Source organism: Falco rusticolus, chromosome 9, assembly GCF_015220075.1.
Source record: "Falco rusticolus isolate bFalRus1 chromosome 9, bFalRus1.pri, whole genome shotgun sequence".
In the NCBI taxonomy this organism is placed as follows: domain Eukaryota; kingdom Metazoa; phylum Chordata; class Aves; order Falconiformes; family Falconidae; genus Falco; species Falco rusticolus.
The window spans coordinates 36,838,498-36,860,886 of record NC_051195.1 but is presented as its reverse complement, the minus strand read 5'-3'; the positions used below and the strand labels follow the sequence as shown (position 1 = coordinate 36,860,886).

The window sequence follows — 22,389 nt, the reverse complement described above, 5'->3', positions numbered from 1 at the left end:
TCATCATGGGATGCATGTGTCAAATGCACGTGTCAAATTCAGGAAAATAATGACTAAACTCTTCCCCTAGTTTCTCACATGGTTATTGAGGAAGTAAACTGCATTCAGAACCATCTTGAAATTGAGAAGACGTGCCGTGAAAGTGCTGAAGCTTTGGCTTCTAAGGTGAGAAGAATTATGGTGATTCTATTTCATCCAATTTCTTTTTTTTTTTTTTTTTTAACTTGAGATTGTATGCATGTCCCAGGTATGTGTTTGGTATAATCTTGTGGATCTGTGAAATTGTTTTGAAGTAGCAAAAACTATAAGCCATATGCGAGATGCAAAATACAATTCCTGCCATTTTAATTTAGTTTCTACTTTGGAAGACTAAGCTATGGATCAGCATCTTGATATCTAGTTTTTATATGCATTTAGGTTAAATGGAAAACAAGTTTTAGAACTGTCCTGTGTGAGATATAAAACAGTAATGAGCATTTCAGTGTCTAAATGAAATGGAAAAAGTCAACCACTGCATTACATTTCAGGTGATTGTTTATGAAAGCAAAGCAAGGGCAGGGGAAAGGTGACCTCCACTGCTCTGTTGATTGCGCCTAGTCTGATGAATTTAGCAAGTGTGTAATTTTCTATATTCCATCTCATCAGAAGTGCATTATTATTAAAGAATGTTTTTATCTCCCTTATATATTTTTGGTTGTGTAAAATGCATCTGAGCCACTTCATCAGAAAATGGATTACAGCAATTTTGAACCAAATTTCATTAGCAATGCTGACTGCCTTTTTTTTTTTTTTCTGTCCCCCCACCCCTCCCTCCCATCCCCTGCCCAAAGTACATCCTTAGATATGGCAAAAATCACACCAGCAAGAAATCACTTTAATTTAGATGCATTAGCAATGTACTTTCTGGAGGTATTTACTTAATTGTTTGCATAATGGCACTGTATTAGAATTCATAAGATAGACAATCAGCATATAAGTAAGAAAATGAACGCATTTATGCAACTTTTCTTCTTTCCTGCACTTTTCCTGTAATGCATGTAGAGGAGCAGTTCAAAGGATAGGTTTATCCCATGGGGCTGCTTTGCCAAAGCTGATTTTTTTTGTTGCTGTGAGCTGACCATGTAAGGTTCCTCACACCACCTTTCCCGCTTGCTCAGTTTCATTCTTTGGGAATGAGATGAAGCAGTTCTTAAGTAAATCTCCTGTAGCTGGGGGGCTGAGGAAAAGGGGGATCAAAGATGATTGCTTGGGTAAAAATTCAGGGTCAGCTTAACTGCACAGTATATGTTTTATTTGAAGGTAAAAATTGGACTTCTGAAGTGCATGTTGACTTCAACATGTTGTACGTCATTACTAGAAAATTGAGTCTCATTCTTAGACCTGAATACAGGGAATGCTTGGCTGGTGGGTGGACAGTGACCTCAACGTATGCCTGAATACTGCTGAGACTGTGCTGAGCTTGCTGACAGCTGCTGGCATGGGCTGTCTAGATGCAGGACAGTGAAAGAAATGGTGAGAGTGAAACATTTGCAGTAATCCCTGTTCAGTTTTTGCTGGCACTTTGATCAAGATGGAGATGCCTTGTAGAACCTCTTCTGTATCATCCACCAATGAGTCATGTGTTTAAGCATCCAACTCAGAGTGGTTTCTGACTTGTGGTTTGACCCATAAAGAATTGGTTTATGATACAGCTTTCATCTTACATATGTTGACTCCACTAATAATTCCTGAGAATTGAAAATAATTCAGAAGAATTCTGAGGTAATTCTATCATGACTGGGAGCATAGTAGTTGTGGTGTTGGTAGTTTATAAGTAAAGGAAGGGCATATGAGAAGGTAAGAGCTTTTATTTGACCAGTTGATAGAGCTGGCAAAACCACAGGAGCTTTCAGGAACACAAGCCCTTCTTCAGGTCATTTAGTTAGGGCTCCTGTTGATGCTAATGCATGCTTAAGGGTAAGGAGCTAAAGCACCTATCACAAAGAATTCGTAGCATTAAGTAAGCTTGATAGTTGATTTGATTTCATTTGAACCTACACAGGGTATTTATTAATCAGAAGTACCAGAGAGGAAAGAAGGGCATGGATGAAGCATCATGTTGAATTCAAGCCTCCTCAGGGGAGAAAGTGGACAAGTTTCCCATCTTCACATCTTTTAATGTTGAATGGACCATTTAATCAAATGTTACTTTGTCTTCTTCATTTGATAGATCTTTTAATGATAAAGGAGAAAAAAAATACAATTGACTTCTATTTTCTTGCACAGCAGCTTGAAGACAGACTGACTAGCTTATTACTGTTTGTGCTTCTTAACTTTCAGCTGAACAAAGAAAATAAGACCTTGAAAAGAATTAGTATGCTTTATATGGCAAAACTGGGCCCAGAAATTATCACTGAAGAGATTAACATTGATGAGGATGATTCATCCACAGATACAGAAGCTAACTCTGGATCCTGCAATTCTCTGCATTGTCAGCAGCAAATAAAAGGTGAGTGTTGTTGAGCCTGCACCACCATACAAAGCAGAAGCTGTCTGAAGAATGCCAGTATTGGTTTGGACCAGAGATCACTCTCAGAAGCACGAGACCGAGTCAGATGGGTCATCAAAGGATTTCCAGAAAAGACTAAGAACATGGTGGCCTTGTTGTGATACTGTGTAATGTATATGGTGGATATACAGCCTGCAAAGTAATAATGCAATAGGAAAATGAGATCTACACAGCTAAGAGAGTTTGATGTTACTGAGTCGGTAAAAGAAGTACTTCCTCAAATCCTTAACAAAGTAAAAGTTGAGCAGAAGGATAAGGTCACCTTGGTATTGCTCCAACTGCAATGTCAGTATTTCAAAGCTGGTGTAACAGGACTCTCCATTTCTGTTTCCATTATGTACCTTTGTATGCACAAACTTCATTCATATTACGGAGCTGTTGCCAAACAAGCAACTTAAAAAAGGACTGTTGTACTGGGTAAACCAGCAAAACTTGGTAACATGGAAATATACAGATAAGATATATCTGCTTTATTAGGAAATTTCTGGGTCTTTTTTGAAAGTCAAATTTTATTTCTGCAATCCAAAATCTGCCTTCCTTTCTTGTCTAATTCTGATTAAGTCATTATGATTCTGTATGTTATTATATCATAGTATCCAGAAAAGGGGAATGCCGACATTCTGCTTTTGGTGACAGAGGGAGACTAAGTGGCTCACTTAAAACCAACCAAAACTCCACACCCAACAAACAAACAAAAAACCAAACAGCCTTCACTTTTTTCTGATAGTAATATAGCAAATGATGTTGCAAGTACAGCTTTCCTGAATTTTCAGTGTAGCCTTGTTAATTGTTTTTCTTGAATGGAGCAACCTCAAAATGAAGCGAGAATACAAAATATCACTGAGAAAAGAGAATGAGTGTTGTAAAAATGCTTTACAGAAATCCCACCCAAGAAATAACATGCCATAGTACCCTTCTATAGCAAGCAGTTTTCAATCCTATAGATGCAGGAAGAGGCAGTGCAATGGTGTGATCCACACCAACAACCCATCTGAATTGGAAATACGATTCTGGAGTTCCTCCTGTCTGTTATTGGAGAAAGATATCAAGGATACATTTAAAGAGAGCAAAGACTCTGGCTACGGATCAGAGGAACATGGTTAGGAGGGTAGCAGGGTCAAAGTAGAGAAGTATTTTAGAAAGCCTCTGATGTACATGCTTTCTTTCTTGATGAAAAATTCACTAAAGAACAATGTGGCATTTTGTAAAGGATTTAGAACTCCTGGCTTCTGTGCCTCTCTCTGGCCTTACTATTAAATGTTAATGACCTTACCTTTACAAATGCTGAGTATTCTAAAAACCATTGGCATCCCATTTGCTATAGAAGATATTCCATCCCTGTGCCTGTAGAGAAATGTGTATGTGTATGGTAGCAGAGTGATTTGACAATACCAAAAGGTATACGTTAGGGCTGTGTCCCAAGCCTAAGCCAAAGCTGCATGGTGTTCGTCTTCAGTGAAGAATCTGAAGTTACATCTTGGATTACCTCCTAAGTGAAAGATCATATGCAATGAAAGAGGTGTATTATTCAAAATTCTTTTTATTGCTTTCTGGTGTTGCCTCAGGTGAAATTTGCTCTTCTGTGCATGTTTATGATTTCAAATATTTATGTTTTGTGTTGGGGATCTTGGAAGTCTTTTAGCTTTCTCACCATTCAACAAAATATTGGATGTTTCTTGGAATGATTCCTTCCATCCCACCATTTTCTGTAAGGATATACAAATATGGTGGTATAGTCTGAGGATCTGTGATTAACACTGTCTTGTTTATTAAAGGGATAAAATTTTGTCTCTCCCAGACCTTCCTCCTTCTTTTTTTTCTCATACATTAGGGGAAGGTGATAGTACAGCTGTAGTTCCTAATGGAAGCATAGGGTGGTCTCAGAGCAGTACCTGAAATTAATTTATAGGGTTTGGGTGTTCTTTTCCTTTTTAGTTGTCCTTTTGGATGTAACAAGAACTGAAAACTCAACTGTGTTAGTTGAGCAGTACAGTGCACACCTGTATCTGCAAAGAAACATTTACTGAACACATTTATAAAGATTTAGATATATGGATTTGCTTTCTTCTCTGGATAATGAGGTTGATATACATATTGTAAGACCTGAATTACTAGCATAAATTTCAGTGAGACTTTTTTCCCCCACTAATTTCACTGGAAAGCACAAATCCATAAAAGAGATGATTTGGTTCAAGAATGTTCTGGGAAAACAGGTCTCTCTATTTACTTTAGAATATGTGTGCCTTTAATTTGGAGGAAAATAAATCTAAGGCCTCTGAATTGAGAAGGGGATGCTTGGGTAGAATCAACATTTTTAAGATGTGAGACCAAACAGAATGATATCGTCATCATCATCTGCAATTGATTAGCAACAATTTTCTCAACTCGTGGCTGATACTTAACAAACAGCGGTGCTATGAAATACTGGAAGCAGGTGGGGAATGAGAGCACTTACTGAAAGCTAATACATAAAAATAAATTTATATTTTTGTGGTGGTTTTATGTTAACCTAAACCTTGATATATTATGTATGCAAACTGATCTCCTGTTAAGAAGTGATTATAATCAAATGTTTTATTCCATTGTGAATTTCATTTATTTCATATTTTGATAATTAAGGAACAAAACTTCTGAGGGGAAAATTACAAGCGTTAACTCTTTCATCAGTAAAGGTTATATTGTGACTCTGTTCACATAACGTTACAAAGCCTATAAATTGGCAGCTATTCAGGACAATTTCTTTGGTGAAAACCTCCCAAGTATTAACGGCCTGTTGTTTTGTTTATTTCCCTTGTGATGAGAATTCATGATCCAAAAATAATTGAACTGCATTAATTTATTTTAAAGGACACCTATTAAAAAATGCTTTCTGCTGCCCCCGTACCAGCATCTCTGTGATGTGACAGTCCCCTGGATAGGACTGAGGACGCTCTGTGGTGGCAGGATTGGCCCTGTTATAGCAGGAAATGAATCATTCAGAATGCAAATAAAGACAGCAGTACTGAACAGGGCAGCCTGCCTCAACAGAGTAAATCTGAAACTGTGGCCCAGTTATAGATCTGTTACTTGACACTTACATGAAGTTCCTGAATTATTGAGGATGTGCCTTGAATACAATTAATGCTTTGTATGCAGTTAAGGTGTTTCGTACTTGATTGTACTTGCATTGGTATCACATTTCCTTTGTTGTTTTCTTCCAAGAATAAAATATATTTTTCATTTCCTTCCTCAAACCATAGAGCTGCGAGATCAAATCGTATCTGTTCATGAGGAAAAGAAGACCTTAGCCATTGAACTGGAAAACCTGAGGTGCAAACTTGTAGAAGTAATTGAAGAAGTATGTATTGTACCATGGAAGGGGAGACCACGTTAGTGTGTAGTCAGTACTTTTTGTGTCTAATTTTGCTAAAAACGCTTAGTTGTGAAGTTAATTGAATACTATCTAATCGCAAGTCCTGCCAGCCTTCCCATATGATAGACCACTTAGGGCATACACCTGTAAGGGGCCTTCTGTGTCACAGTCCAGTCAGCTGCTGTGGCTGGCACAATGACTTTTAATGATCTGTTTTAATGCCCGTATTATAACTCTCATCTCCCCCTTCCTGACAGCCCTTCACCCATCACAGCCTGCGGGGTTCTTGGATTTCCTGAAACCTGTAGATGTGCAAGAAATACTTTTGGAGAATGTCCAGTTTAATCACTGGTGCTACTTCATTGAGCATATCCTTGAGTTTAGCCATTGGCAGTGCCCTGTCATGGTAATTAGACCAGCAAATTGGCTTTTGGAGCCAGCAGAGTTTCATTCCTGCTTTAAAACTGGATAAGCCATGTACTGATGCAAATCAGGACTTAGTGGCTCTTCCTGTCTATGCAACACTTGGATTCAGAAAGACACAGCTGACAGCTCTTGGACAATAAACAGAGCCCAGGAAAAAAACCAAAACAGCAGCCTAACTATATTGAAATGCAAGCAGTCAAGGGCAAGCTAGTAACTTTTCAACCAGGTGCTGTGGCACCTGATCCTGAAATGTTCCAAGGGTGTTATATTTGCAGCTGTGACTGGTACGTGCCATGCAAATGGGCCATGGGAGGATTACTTCATAACCCTTCTGTGACATATGCTCTGAGGTCTCCGAGTTGGGGTAAAAATGCTTTCCACCCTGCTGGAAACCCTAACACTGAGCCAAACTCAAGAAACAGCATTACTGAAAGCAAAATATTGCTTGCAATTATGTATGTGCTCTATGCCTTGTACTACTAACTAAAATACTCTTCTTTTTAATTTGTTCTTTATACTTTTCTAGGTGAATAAAGTAAAAGAAGAAAAGGCTGTTTTGACAACAGAAGTTACTAAGCAGCAACAATTGTTGGAGAAATGTAACAGAGGTGTGTGGTCTCAGCAGGTTCTCTAACAGTTTGCTACATGCTTTGCAGAAGCTTCAGAGCTTTTATGTTGTAGTACTAAGAGTAGGTTACAGAAGAGCAACTGTGGTCCAGATCTGACACTCTGCCTCATTGCTGCAGGCGCTGCATGAACACATGGACTATTCTAGACTATCTCAACTTCAGCAAAATGTGGTGGTATAAGCAACAGATTATATGTGAGAATCGGAATTTTTTTTTGCTCTGTGGCCCAAGTGGCAAACTAGGGCAGGAAGGTAGTCCTTCACAGAGATGGAACTTGAACCTTAATCTTCTGTTTTCCTAAATCATTACATCAGCTTTCCTTTTAGCTGGGACACAGCTAATAATTTTGAATATCTAAAGACTTGGGAGCAACTTGTATGATCAGAGGATGGTGAGAAAAAGGCAAGAATGCTGGGAATGAGATAAATAGGATTTGCAAGTTATGGAAGGAAAGCAGGGACTTTCCTTTCCTGGAACGTAGTGAGTGGTAAAATTAGGGCAAGGAAGATCTGAAAAGACATATGGCTCAGAAAAGAAAGCTTTTGCTTAATGAAGGTGAGTGCTTCCACATGAAAAATAGTTGACCCAAAAGAAATTTAGAGGGAAGAGGAAAGACTTTATGCCTTGGAGTACTGTGCCCTTTTCTCTTGTTGCTTATTTAGCCTTGTAAAATTAAAAACTGTTTGGTTGAAAGTCTCCTTGGCTGTTTCACATTTTCCTGAAGTGGAAGCCGACGGGTCTGGCAAGGTGCAGTAGGGCATATCCTGTAAGCTTCCACCAAGTGTTCCTCTCTTACCTCTTCCATGTGTCTGCGTGGCTTAAGCCTGTGATAGGCAGTACTTGAAGAGTCTTAAAACACCAAAATTCAGATAGGTTGACAGATCACCTTGAAGAAGGTTTTGCAGGGATAGTGTGACAGATGAAAAGTTTCTGAAATGTTTTCTGTGTTCTAAAGATGAACAAAGGAACAACCCCTTGTTTCACATTTGCCTGCTTTCCAGGAAGGAGGAGTTATGCCAGGCTAGGTCCTAGTGCCCTGGCAACATAAAGCAAGATTTTTTTGTTTGTATACTTGAAATGAGCTACCAAAGTATCTATTCAATACCTACTGTGTGTCTATGTGTCACTGTCTTGGAGCCATGTAATCAAATACATTTCAGTCAGAGTTGACAGATAGTCAGATTTATCTTAAATCTAAGTGTGGGGGTTGATTGTTAATTTGGTGTGTGGTTTATTTTTTTTTTTTTAGTAAACATTTTGAGAGTCAGGTGAGCTGGGATGTGTATCTCACTGTCTAAAGTACCACTTACTGTACGTAGCTTTAAAAACTGTTAGGTTCATCTCCAAAAAAGCAAGGAACTTGTGTACGAGTGTTAAGAAATCCAGTGTCATCACCCTGCAAACTAGTCTTCAGCTTGTAAGAGCTAAACCTTATCAAGGTGGTCGCTGAGACAAATGATCCTTGCTGTCCTGGGTTGAGGCCTCAGAATGGTTTGGGGGAGCACGCCCCATGGTTAGCTTTAGCCACCCTCGCTTTTGTGAGCACAGTTTAAATACAGGCAGTGCAAAATTGCACTGCTGTCTTCTTGAGGCTCCTTTAAATGGTTGTTGTAAAAGGACAAATCAAACCTCACTCAAACCAGGTAGGCAAATGCAGGTGCCTCCAAAATAACATAGTAATGTTTGATAGATTCAGCAAGGCTCATACCCAAAGAGGCAAAATACGATCTGTGCTACGTAATGCCTGTTAATGGCGATTTTTAGCCTTGATGGCAGGGGTATTACTCTATTCAGAAGATCAGTAATTGTGCATATGTATAGTGTGGTTTAGAGCAAACAGGACAAATATTGCAAAGCAGACTGTATGCAGAAATGTAAAACTAAGTTACACCTTCTTTCAAGGATTCATGGTACTAGGGAATAACAGTTTATCTGGGTAAATCAAGCAGTAGTTTTTTTGATCTATTCCACTTTTACTTCTGATACTGTTTTATTCCTATAAACAGTGTCTGTGCTGGCAGTAGAGGAGTATGAAGAGCTTCATGTAAACTTTGAACTGGAAAAGAACCTGCGGAAGAAAGCAGAGTCATTTGCACAAGAGGTGAGTAGTCAAGAAGAAGGGATGTTGTAAAATGGAGACGTTGCAGCTGGGCAAAACCCTGCCATCTTAGATGACTTGATTTCAATTCCCAGCTCTTGTACAAAAGATGCCTTTGAATGTCTATGCACTACTTAGCTAACATCTGTACTTCATCCGTAAAATGGGTTTACTGTTTCAACAGCATTTATAAAGCACTTCAGAATTATCCATGCAGTCTTACCTCTTTCCCCTTTTAAAGCGAGGCTTTAAATTTATAATGGGCTTAGTCAGCTACAACATTTCAATGTGGTATGTGAGTAGCTGGATCTGGGAAGGATTAGCTGCTTTTCTAGTGATATAATTTGAAGCATTGTGTTTTTCCTGAAAAATACGTGAACTCACAGAAAAAGCATTGCGAAATACAATATTAGTTGATGTTTGTAGAAGTTTGGCTGCTGTTTAACATAGGCCTTTCGAATAAGCTATTGCAGGGAGCATTCAAGCTGAAAAACACTGTGTCCGTGTTCTAGCAAAGGTATAAACTCCCAAAGAGGAAAATGAGTTACCAGGTAGCATTATGGAATGGCTGGTGGTTGCTCTGATGGCTTGTGACTGGCAATGTTTGCCTTAGAAAATGCTGACAAACTCTTTCATTCTGTTGATAGACTGAAGCCCTATAAAATCATGACTTTAGGTTTTTTTTGTTGTTGTTTTTTGTGTGGGGTTTTTTTATTTTTTTTCTCGTGTGCTTTTTCTGCTTGCACTCTGGATTTTTAGAGCTCTGCACTTGGGTTATATTTTCAAGCTTTTCTATCCCCCATGCATCGATATTTTCTTTATTAAAAGTTGGGCTTCCTAAGGAATAATTTTTCTGGGAGCTCATGTTTGAAGAAAGCCATTATATATATCAAAACTACATGAGTCATCAGTACTGAAATATTGTAAATAAGGGAAACATCTGACACCTGATACAAAGCGGATTTTTGGTTTTGAAATCATGGCTGCCAGAAAGCAGGTATTTAGCCTTCAGGAAGTCAGCTTTGTCTGAGTAGAAAGCTCTTTTGCTTTTTCTCTTTGCTGCTGCTGTTTCTCTCTCAAAATTTAAAAATATGTTTGATAACTCCTTTATAGCTAACTGCATTCACTTAGTGGTTGTAAGCAAGGGCATATATAAATTCTGAACCTGTATAGAAAACAGTGAATAGGCTTACTTTGTTCTGTTAATCTTGTGGGTTTTGCTGAGTATTTGAGTGTTTTGGATACGAACAAAATCATATAACAACATTGTAAACAAAAAGAATTTCTTGGGATTTGAGATAAACTGTAAGTAAATTTGAACATCTGGAAGCTAGAGGTGAAGAAGGCAACCCAGATGTTGATTGCACTCGCTCTCTGTCTCCGATGGTACTGTGTACAAAGGCTGGAGAACTTTAGAGCATCTGGGCCAAGTGTTCTCCTCCTTCCACCTTTTGCTACTCTTTCCTGTTCTCTCCTTTGCAAGGTCACCCTGTTGACCCTTTGGGAAATCCATTGAAGGAGCTACCTTGACAGTAACCTAATAACTTCTTGGTATAGAACAATTTCTATTAATAGGAAGATTTTCATTTGAAAAATGGGGCTGGGTACTCATCCTAAAGGAGAAAGGTATTTGCAGATTCAAGTATATTAAGCTTTGGCAGATTCTCTTTCATTCATACAGGTATATGGTATAACCTAGCTTTAGATAAACTGCTGCTTATCAGTTCCAGTGGAACTAAAGCTTCAATCATTTGATGAGTCAACTTGTAATTGAATTAAATATAAATTTATATAATATATATATACACATATATGCAGTCTCCTGCCTTTTGTTTTCAGTATTTTTGCCATGAGTTGAATATGTAACTGTACTTCTGGCAAAGCTAAAGCTGATGACACATTTTACCCCCAAGGGAATAAGAGACAATAGAAATGAAAATATTTACTATTTATTAAAATGTCCTGTTAACTCCCAAATTTTAAGTATAAAAATGGACTTTTTAAGGTGCTGTTAGAGTCAAGAGATGTGGGAGAGAAATCACTCAAGAGGAGTGATTTCTGAGATCAGAGACTGCACATGCAGCCTCTTCCAAACCGCACTTTTATAGAGCTTGGTGGGACAGAGCCCAGATTCCTCTGCTGAGCAGAACTGGATGACTCCCTTTGTTTGGCTTCAGTGCCATTGGGCCATTTATATTTTGCTCAAAGGCTCACTTCGGTTTTTCAGAAATAAAACTGAGATCTGCAAATTCCATTCAAATTTATTAGAGACATTATTTGTCACGAAAGTTGTTAAACAAAATATTGCCTACGTTTGTTAAATATTCATTTGGATTTTTTTGAGACTGTTACCATTCTGTGCTGTAAAATATTACTTTCTTGCAACTATTTGTAAACTTTAGGAAACCTGGGCTTTTTCATTACCTATGCTTTTTATGATAACTATTTTTATAATGTGTTTTGTTTCTTCACCTCCTGAGATTGTGCAGGCATTATTTATTAGCAGTGTTTGTTGACTGTAATATCTGCAGAACTCTTCTTTTAAGGAAAAAAAATTCTGAGAAAGTTAAGCATGTTCATTTAGCCTGCATTATTACACTGTCTTGCATCTCTGACTGTTGCTTTGCTTTATCTTCTAAGTATAGAACAATTATGTGCTTCTGTTCATTAACTGACAACAGGAGATTGTATGTAAAGGTCTTATGTCTCTCAGAAATGACTAATTTATAGATGCGTAGTTAAACTGGTTTTCAGATCATAAAAAGAGTATAATCTGATACTCTGGGCCCAGAATGTTGCTTCCGTTTAGTTTCATAACTGTAATGTCAGGCACCTACATGTTTTGAAAGATATTTAAAGTACTTTTTGTATTTGAATAACAAACTGACAGGCAAGCTGTTAAGTACAATGCCAAAGAAATCATAGAATCCTAGGATCATTTAGATTGGAAAACACCTTTGAGATCCTGAAGTCCAACCGTTAACCCAAGACTGCCAAGTCCATCACTAAACTACGTTGCTAAGCACTGCATCTAAGTGCTTTTTAAATACCTCCAAGGATGGTGATTCCACCACCTCCCTGGGCAGCCTGTGTCAATGCTTGGCCACCCTTTCAGTGAAGAATTTTTTCCTAATATCCAATCTAAACCTCCCCTGGCATAACTTGAGGTCATTTCCTTTTGTCCTGTCACTGGTTACCTGGGAGAAGAGACCGACCCCCACCTCGCTACAGCCTCCTGTCAGGTAGTTGTAAAGAGCAATAAGGTCCCCCCTGAGCCTCCTTTTCTCCAGGTTAAATGCCCCCAGTTCCCTCAGCCGCTCCTCACCAGCCTTGTGCTCCAGCCCCTTCCCCAGCCCCGCTGCCCGGCTCTGGACACGCTGCAGCCCCTCCATGTCCCTCTTGTCGTGCGGGGCCCAGAACTGAGCCCAGGGTTCGAGGGGCGGCCCCACCAGTGCCGAGTACAGGGGGACGGTCACTGTCCTGGTCCTGCTGGCCACACTATTTCAGATACAAGCCAGGGTGCTGTTGGCCCCCTTGCCCCCCTGGGCACCCTGCCGGCTCCTGCCCAGCCGGCCGTCAGCCAGCCCCCCCAGGCCCTTTCCCCCCAGGCAGCTCCCAGCCCCCTGCCCCAGCCCGCAGCGCTGCCTGGGGCTGGTGTGACCCACGGGCAGGGCCCGGCACTGAGCCTGGTTGAACCTCATGCAGGTGGCCCCGGCACATCGGCCCGGCCTGCCCAGACCCCCCTGCAGAGCCCCCTGCCCCCCGGCAGGTCAGCACTGACCCCCAACGGGGTGTCGTCTGCAGACTGAGGGTGCACTCAGGCCCTCATCCAGATTGTCAATGAAGATATTCAACAGAATTGGCCCAGCACTGAGCCCACTTATGACCTGCTGCCAGCCAGAGGTGACTCCATTTACTACCACTCTGAGCTCAACTGTCCGGCAAGCTTTTTATGCAGCATAGAGCACACCCGTCCAAGCCATGAGCAGCCAGTTTCTCCAGGAGATGCTGTGGGAGATGGTGTCAAAGGCTTTACTAAGGTCCAGGTCAACAACATCCATAGCCTTTCCCTCATCCACTTAGCTGGTCACCTTGTCATAGAAGGTGATCAGGTTTGTCAAGCAGGACCTGCCTTTCATGAACCCATGCCAGCTGGGCCTGATCTCCCGGTTGTCCTGCACGTGCTGCATGACGGCCCTAAGGATGAGCTGCTCCATAACCTCCCCCAGCACTGAGGTCAGGCTGACAGGCCCATAGTGGCCCAGATCCTCCTTCCTGCCCTTCTTGTAAATGGGGGTCACGCTGGCTGACCTCCAGCCTTCTGCAGCCTCTATAGTATGCCAGGACTGTTGATAAATGGTGGGGGGAGGCTTGGCAATTCCTCTGCCAGCTCTCTCAGTGCCCTTTGGTGGATCCCGTCTAGCCCCATAGATTTGTGCATGTGTGAACAGAGCAGCAGGTCACTAACCGTTTCCGCCTGGGCTGTGGGGACTTCATTCTGCTCCTCCTCATCCCTGTCTTCCAGCTTAGGGGGCTGAGTACCCAAGGGAAGCTGGTCTTGCTATTAAGGTCTGAGGCAAAATATTGATTATGCGCAAAAAAGTACTTCTTGGTTTTTGTCATTAGTTGTCTCTCATGAAAACTATGGGCTACCGTTGTTGTAGACAGACAGTGTTAGCTCTTCAGTTGAGGCTTTTCATTCCGTGAAGTTCTCCCATCTAAACCAGAGTCACTACAACAGTGAGCTTCAGGCCTGCATTAGTCTTCTTTTTGTGTACCTGCTTCTCCTCTTCCTTTGGTATCATGCTGTTCAGAAAGATTTTTGGGAAGTTTTTTAAAATATAGGAACATGACAACAAAGACATTGCTCATTTGTCTTTGGGGAACTAGTAGCATTTCAAATCACTTTAAAAATCTGCTATCACTGCCTGGTTTCACACTGATGGTGTCCCTTCAGTGACCTGAGACATTAGAGAGATAGGCTCTAGACCACAACTGCATCCACAGCAACAAAGCTTTAGGCTTGGGTGAGGTTGTATGAGTGTCCTTTCACATGGATCATGCCACAAGGTTGCAGCTGTGTTTTGCGAACTGCGGTTTCTAGGATGTGCTTACAGTTTGGATTATGCTAAGGATGTGCAGGGATTTTCTGCTTGCTTTCATCAGCCGTGTTTTCTCTGTCCCTATAAAATGTTTCTTGAAAAAACAAAAACCCTGCTGGATTTTTGCTTGTTTTTTGCAGAACCCACAATAGTTGGTTGTGATAATCTGTGCAGTAATGAGAGAAGGAGTAGCTTTCAGTAAAGGGCAACACTGCATGTTCAGTGCTTTGTGCTCGACTTGTTTGGAGCACTTTGAGAAAGGAAATAGGCTCTGAGTAACATGGGTGTCACTGCAGCGTCACGGCAAAGACTTTAGAATTCACATCTTAGTGTTTCGTATTAGTGTTTGTGACATCTCAAACAGCCTAGATGTGTCTTTCAGCTCCCTGAAATACAGACTTACTGCCTGTGAAGGGACTTGTTTGGTGGTGGATGTCTTGTCTTTCTAAGGGGCTGAGGTATCTGAATCTTGCCTTCACAGGGGGCTATCCCATGAATTCAGATTAACCCCTTTCTCGATAGAGTGCCTTCCTCTTTTAGCTTTGCCCTCCTGGGGTTGCGTTGAGGCTGTGGTGGGAGGAGACCAGATGAGTGACTGGTGCAGGCTGCTTTTTGGAGGGATGCCCTTTGCATCCTGCACTTCTGACAAATGAGGAGGATTTGCCACAGAATGTGAGCAATTGGGAGTACAGGTGTGAGAAATAATGGGTGGGTGAGTGTGTGTGCAGAAGCAGAACACAGATGGGGGAGAGAGGAAAGACAAGAAGAGGGAGGGAGCAAGCACATATAGGAGTGAGTGAACACTTGAAAATCAGAGCTTTTGATTAAAAAATAATCCAATACAGCTTTAATTATAGTCATGCTGCTGGCACCACCATAATATATATTTAATTAATCAAAAATGATCCAACTTCAAACATTAGAATTCATGCTCTGTAGAGGTTCTAAAGAAACTGAGTAAATATTGTCAGCCGTGGTGTGGAGAGGGGGAAGGAAAAAGAAAGAAGGTTTGAAGTGAGTCACAATCCATTGTGAAAGGTACAGGACTCTGCATAAAAGAACTAAATAAATAGAGTGTGTAAGGGGCGGGGACATGGAAAAATCTGTACCTACCTGAATAAAACAGGGTTGTTAACACAGGAATCTTGGCAAGCTTAACCAGAATTCTAGTGTCATGTTTTAAGAGACACTTTAAGATCTCTCAGCTCTTTGTGGAGCAGTTTATAAGAAAACAAAGGAAGGCAGAGAGTATCTTGAAGGCCATTGCAGTAATATAGAGATTAGCCCTGAAAAGCACTCTTCACAAAGATGAGCAAAATACAATACATACAGCCAGAGGAAGCCAAAAGGGGAGGAACACAGTGAGAGAAGTAAATTTAAAGTCTTAGGGATGTAAAAATCCCAGGAGTTTAACAAAATAATCTGGCATAAATAGTTTATTAAGCATACATCCTGCCTTGCAACAATATTTTGTAAAGTGATGTTGTGGTTTAACCTCAGCCATCAACTAAGCCCCACACAGCCACTTGCTCACTCCTCCCGTGAGGGGGATGGGGGAGAGAATCAGAAGAGTAAAAGTGAGACAACTCATGGCTTCAGATAAAGGCAGTTGAAAAGGTGAAGCAAAGGCTGTTCGTGCAAGCAAACAAAACAAGGAATTTTTTCACCACTTCCCATGGGCAGACAGGTGTTCAGCCACCTCCATTCCTTCTGGCAGGGCTCCATCACATGTAACGTTTACTTGGGAAGACAAATGCCATCACTCTGAAACGTCCCGTCCCCCCTTCCTAGGGGAGACCCTAGTTTATATGCTGAGCACGACATCATACGGCATGGAATATCCTTGGGGTCAGCTGTCCCATCTGTGCCCCCTCCCGACTTCTTGTGCCCCCCAACCTGCTCGCTGGTGGGGTGGGGAGCAGAAAAGGCCTTGGCTCTGTGCAAGGGCTGCTCAGTGATAATGAAAACATCCCTGAATTATGAACACTGTTTCCAGCACAAATCCAAAACACAGCCCCATTCCAGCTGCTATGAAGAAAACTAACTCTACCCCAGCCAAAACCACTACAAGTGAACAGTTCGTTACTGTTTTGTGTGCTGGCATGGGGACAACCTTTGCATCTAAAGTTACTCTGGAAACCTCCTGGATAAGAGGCAGTGTGCTCTCAAAGTTAGTATCGAGCTCTTGTTTTCTGTCCTCTGTATCTTGGATAAATAGAAGTGAAGTGTCAAACTGCTGAGCAGGTTTGTTGGGGTTCCGTTCACTTTTGAGGCTAGTGTAGGCTTTCTCTCAAAACATACAACTGGAGAAAAAAATTAAGGGTTTCCCAAGTGTTTATGGTTGTCTGTAAAATAGTTTGTGGTCTGAGAGGTTCAAAGGAACTGTGATCCAGATGGATTAAAAAAGGGAAGCGAATCTGTAATGTGCATCGTTCATCTTTTCCTTGAGTTTCCCTTCAACTCTCAGTGTTTATGGATGCATTAAACCAGCATACCATGTCTATGTGTTTCTAAGTAACTATTACACAACATTGTGTTTGCCATTTGTTTACCTCAAAATGCCTGCATCCCATACGTGGGCCAGTGCACAGCTGCATTACTTAATCTAGGACTGAATCTTCCCTTATTGAAAGATAAAAGGTGGCTATCACTTTAGAAGACTTAGGAAAAACTATTGTCATTCTTAACAGATGTTTACACTACTCATGAGGTTGTGTGCAGTGGATTTGGTTATCTCAATGACGTGAGCTCCCCAAGAACTCTTCTTCCTCAGATGTGTTTGTGACCTTTTATTAAGGGTTAATGTGTGAGGACTTCTGCATTAGCATGCCACATCTGTGAGTGCATACTGCATAACCAGCACTCGTGGAGCAACTCTGTGCTTACAAGTACCACACTGTGCATTACCAAGGATAGTTCAACAGTGACTGGTATCTGAAGATAATTAATTTGCATTCCAGATGACTAAACTGTGAATAATAATTAAAGAGACATGATAAGTGGTTAGTACGTGAATTCTCCTGAGCTTGGATGTCACCACTTTTGAAGCATGATATAGCACTAATATATTTCATCAAGCTTTTTCCCAAGAACAGGCTTGTGAAATGGTAACAGATGTACGCTCTAGGAAACTATCTCTTTGGTCTACCTCTTTCCCCCCCTACTCCCTTCTCTTTTTTTTGTTCAGGCAATTAATCTATTGGGAAAAAAAGTGGAGAGTTTTCCTCCTTTTTCATGTGGTATATGATCTGTTTCTAAATATATTCGATAGTGTCTCGATGGTGTAAGACTGTGAGTGTTATAGAAGTGTTATATACTTCTGCCGTGGCAAAAAGAAAACGGTTTTCTACAGGAAACAAAGAAATAAATTACAATAGTGATTTTTTTTTCCCTTTATTTTGGGCCTTGGGCAGTTATGTCTCATAAGTGAAAAATGAGTGCTGTAGTTTGACAAATCCTTTTGTACAGAACAGGCTGGTAAAATAAATAATACTGTGTTTTTAAGTAAGTTACAAAACTGATGAGGATTCAGTTTTCTCATGCTCAAAACACATGCTCTAAGCACCTTTGTGGAAATACAGTTAACTCATCTACTCCAGTTCCCCCATTCTAAGTAAATTAGATCTCGTCTTCTGAGCCACAAAACTTACTAATACTACAACTTGTAGTTCTTTAGGAACAGTCCCTTCAGAAGTTGTCTGGCTATTAGCCAAGTAACCAAATCAACTGCATTGTATCTTTTATTAGTCTAAAATGGATGCAGGGCTGAACAAAAACTACTAACCATAAAATATTATGAATTATCTGGAGAAAGAGGAGTGACTGTTGGTTGCCCATTACTATGCACGTGTCCTTTTTCATGATCCTGTTGCTTGGTTTTCTGTAGTAGTCTGAAAATCTATCTAGGGTTAGTCTTTGGCTCCTCTGAAGGAGGAGCTCTATGAAGTACACTGCCAGAAATGCATTGCTGTGGTTTTCCACTCTTCGCATTGTTTGGTTTTTTGTTAGAGAGAGTCTTGTCCTGTGCCCTCCATGCCCTTGATATTAGCCATTTGGGTAATCTCTTTCTGTCTGACATCACGTGACAGTTACTTTTCATAGAAGCAGTTACTAGGCAGGGAGGAATATAAGCACCAGCTACAACATTTTCAGATCCAAGTAATGCCACATGCATTTAAAATCAAACATGTGCTGAAGCACGTTTTCTGGATTGTGCCCGAACTGCAGAGCCTATTTATTTGTCGTAGCTTTTTTCCTGAGTAGCTCTTCAGACACCTATGAACCCACTAAACCATAAGGAATTTGTAACTCATATGAGGCTGATATCATTGCTTGATGTGCAGCATTGAATCTGAGTGTAGAGGGAGCGTTTCTAGGTCAATGTCCAAACTATGGGCATGTTAATGTGCTTTAGTAAGATACATCTGTTTCTCAACTCTTCCATCAAAAACCCCCACTAGCTATTGTTCCCTGCTGTAATATTTATGTGCAGTGAAGCTCACAAGCCCAGGTGTCCTTGATAATACAGTACAGTTAAGCAGTTACAGAGTTAGAGTATATATGTTTATCTTTCCTGATTAGCCATTGAACTAAAATCCACACCTGGAGCTGGTATTTTAAACTGAGTACCTCCTGAATTTAGAGCCATTTAGTGCCCTGTCAAGCCATAATCAGACAAGATCACTTCTGTCCTCCCCTTTACATACAATCCTCCCAACAGGCTGTTCTTTTGTGGAGATACAAGTACCTTAACCCTACCTTTCTTGGGACTTATTTCAGGTCTGAACACAAGACTATAAGGCTTTAGGGTACACGTAATGGGAAAGACATCAGCTCCTGTAAACTATGACAGATGTAAATGAGCGTGTTACCACTCAATGAGGATGACTTACTATATGTCTCACTAGGATGTGTAGGGGATGGAGCAGTGCTGCCAAGGATTGAAATCAGGGCCGACTGTTTAGTTGACTGATCTTAATCTCTTTTCTATTTGAGACTTCCAGAGTTTGACTCTGCCTTGCAACATGCCTTTTGCTATTTTATTCATAGTGGATAGCATTTGCCACTGATGTAGATTTTACTTTATGCACCCAGTGATTACCTTCTTATAACAGTGCGGCTGTATTGAGACATTCTACTCCCTTCAAACTGTAGCTAAGACAAAAAAGTTATCCCGCATAGCGAGTACCCAAACGATGTATAGGTGGAAATTTAGCAACATATGGATATCAAAGCATTTCCTTTGGCCTCATTTTGCTCCTGGGAGAAGAGTTAGTTGGAAAGCATCCAGTTGTACCCTGAACATTATTTGAACGAGGATCAGAGTTCCCAGGGACTTGACACTAATGGAGTTGCTTTCTAACTTTTTTAATGAGGAAGAATTCCTTTTCCAGCTCTGGTGTAAACAAAAAACAGCTGCAGCGAGCGCTCTTTAGGGTAATGGTTAGAGCAGTGGTCTGAGAATGAGGTGTGGCCCCATTAAGGTCAAGGGAAAAACGTCTGTTATTTTCAGGATTTCACCCCCTTCTCTTTCCCCCTCCTCAATTCTTATGCAAACTCTGCTGATGGAAAGTGGCCAAGTCCCAGATCTCCTGCACTTTGGAGCTTCTTTTTGTAAACTTGGGGGAAAGATACATAGCTGCTTTGAACAACACTTGGAGATTTTTAAAATTTAAATGGTAGCTGTAAGCAAACTATTGTCCCTTGTGATCTGCCTTTCGTTGCAGTCATGGTTTCAGTAGATTCCTTCAGCATCAACTTACATTTCTAGCATTGATTGGGATACTCTGCAGATAATTGTCTAGCAGGTGGCAAAGTCGGAACTAATCCATCAATTGGTTAAATTCCACCTAGTCCAAATAATCCTGTTAGTAGCTGTTTTGCCCTTTCAGCAGTCACTTTAATTAATATTCAGGGTTGTGCAGACAGATTTCTGCCCTGCTGAAGCAGGAACTGATTTTTTTAAATTTTAAGTTAGAATTAATTTCTAAGGTGGTTCTTTGTCCCCTGTCAAACACACAGAGCAACCTCTCAAAAACTTGCAATCAGTTCATCACCAGCTTGCTTTCTGCTTTATCTGTCATGGCCATCTTGTCTAGTTTTTTCCATTCCATTTAAAATATTCTGGTACTTCAAGGACATGTGTGTAAGTAACTTCTGAAATGGATGGGATTCCCCATGAGAAACTGATTCCCATGTGTCTGATGACAGCATTAAGTTATAAACAACAATTTTTTTGGGGTGGTGAAAACACTTTTACATATGTTGTAAGCAGGAACGTATTTGCAATATCATGAAAGCAATTTATAAAGCCAATTGAAAATACTTCATGTGAAAACTTCTGAATGAAAAGATTTTCAGCCAGGTCTTCAAAAGTATTTTTTTTGATTTTGTTGCAGAAGAGCATGAAACAAAGTGAATATGAATTTTCTACATTTGGTGAAGTATCTGCTCAAGCTGAAGAAATCAAGTTGATCTACTTGATTTCTTCTTGTTTTGGCAACTTTCTGCTCCCTCAGGCTGGAACAACTCTGTTCTGTTGGTTTTAGTGGTAGAAACTTGGGGAACAAAAATCTGGAGTTATCATCTCAAACTGTTTTTCAAATTCCAAAAAAATGAAACCCAAGATTTCACTTTGCGTTGAAAGTTTGCTATAGGTAAACTGTGACGTTTGGTGAAGGTGGCTTCTAGAGAGATGTTTCCATCAGGGTTAAATAACTTTTGACTCACTTGACAGGAAAGCAGAAGGGTTTGAGACAGTATTGAGTTCTTTAGCAGTGATTTACAGGCCTTTTGAAAGTGTGATGTTTCAAACATGCTGTTTTGTTTAAGAAGAGAAAATGTTAAACAAGTCGATGGATTGCAATACAAAGGCAAACCTTTATGGGTTGGGGTGGGTAGCTTTGATTCTGAATTTCTCTTGCCTTTGAATTGTTTTTGGTACAGCCCTACTTATTTAAGGTAACGCAAACATAATTGGTTTGACTGGCAGAATTTTGTGACAGGGAGCTGATGTCCAGTGCACATTTGCACCATGCCGCAGTGGCCTGTGTGTTTTGTCATAAATTTGGTTTTGTTTGTTTTATAACAGAGTGTGGTACTAGAATCTGTTCATCGTTTCCTCTTCATCGAATACTTCCAGTCCTTTATTGCCTTGCCCTCATGGCACAGCTTTGCCCAATGAAGTGTTCACTGTAGGTTTTTTTAGTATTAAGGCTGCATCAATTGACTCTTCTTGGCACGCAGGGTCGAGCAGGCTGCTTTGTGAGTTAAAAGTTCAGCACGGTCAGCAGGCTTCTCAGTCTGTATGTACAGCTAGAGAGCTGCTTGCTAAGAAGACTCAACTGAAGCGTCTGTGCAAAGCACTGGATGGAATGCTTGCCACAAATCTGCATCAGCTGATATTTCTTTAAAATCCAATTGTATTAAATAAATAAATCACGTAGCACTGCAGTAGCACCAGATGAAAAGAAACCATATGTTGTATCCGTAATTTGGGTGTGTAAATAAATAGTATGGGAACCTGAAAAGAGCCATGGAACTTTTGTATGTCTAAAATACTTTATTCTTAAAGCATTGCCTTGCTTTTGCTGTGCCGTACAACAGTGTTTTTACAGTCGGAGGGAGTGTCTGCATTCTCAGGCTGTTCTCTGTTCTTCTGCTGTAAGTGGCATGCTTTGCTGATCTGTGCACTCGTCTGAAACCTCAGCATGACCCGGTCCCTCTTTCTGCTGTAAGAACAGGCTCAGCTGAGTTTTTCGAGATGAAGCCCCTGTTGCCGGGGGGGCAACCCTCTACCTGAAAGAGATGCCAAGATGCAGAACAAATTCACTAGGAATTTTTTTTTTTGGCAGGAATCAGTCTTTTTTTTCCTGAGCTCCTGAACAGTCTGGAAGGAGCAGATCTTTCTTATGGAAACTGCATGTGCTGGCAGCCTCTGCATCTCTTAGGTGAATCCTAGAGAAATGTGTGGTATTTTTGTAAATATCAGGTCTCTAGACTATTTGATTATTTCCCCCACACCCAATGTATCCATTCCCCACGTCAAAAATATAACTGAGGAAGAGGAAAGAACACAAGGATCAGAACTAAAAGACTGAAATTGCCCTGAAATGATTACACAGACATGGACTGAAATTCATTTGCCAAAGACTCTCCATCATTCACATATCCAAGTAACATTCACAAGAAGTGGGCTTTATGCCAAGGCTTGCAGGTGTGTTTAAGGAGGTAGC

The 22,389-nt window shown here is 40.6% G+C and overlaps 1 protein-coding gene across 2 annotated transcripts in view; it reads left to right on the top strand.

The window, feature by feature from the left end:
* Nucleotides 1-22,389, top strand: part of SHTN1 (shootin 1) — a 70,775-nt gene that overhangs the window by 22,610 nt on the left and 25,776 nt on the right. For both annotated transcript variants that reach the window (XM_037399692.1, XM_037399691.1), the window contains exons 4-8: nucleotides 71-165; nucleotides 2,320-2,488; nucleotides 5,788-5,885; nucleotides 6,853-6,934; nucleotides 8,962-9,056. In XM_037399692.1, coding sequence (XP_037255589.1) covers nucleotides 71-165; nucleotides 2,320-2,488; nucleotides 5,788-5,885; nucleotides 6,853-6,934; nucleotides 8,962-9,056 — 539 coding nt within the window. The remainder of the gene's footprint in view (nucleotides 1-70; nucleotides 166-2,319; nucleotides 2,489-5,787; nucleotides 5,886-6,852; nucleotides 6,935-8,961; nucleotides 9,057-22,389) is intronic.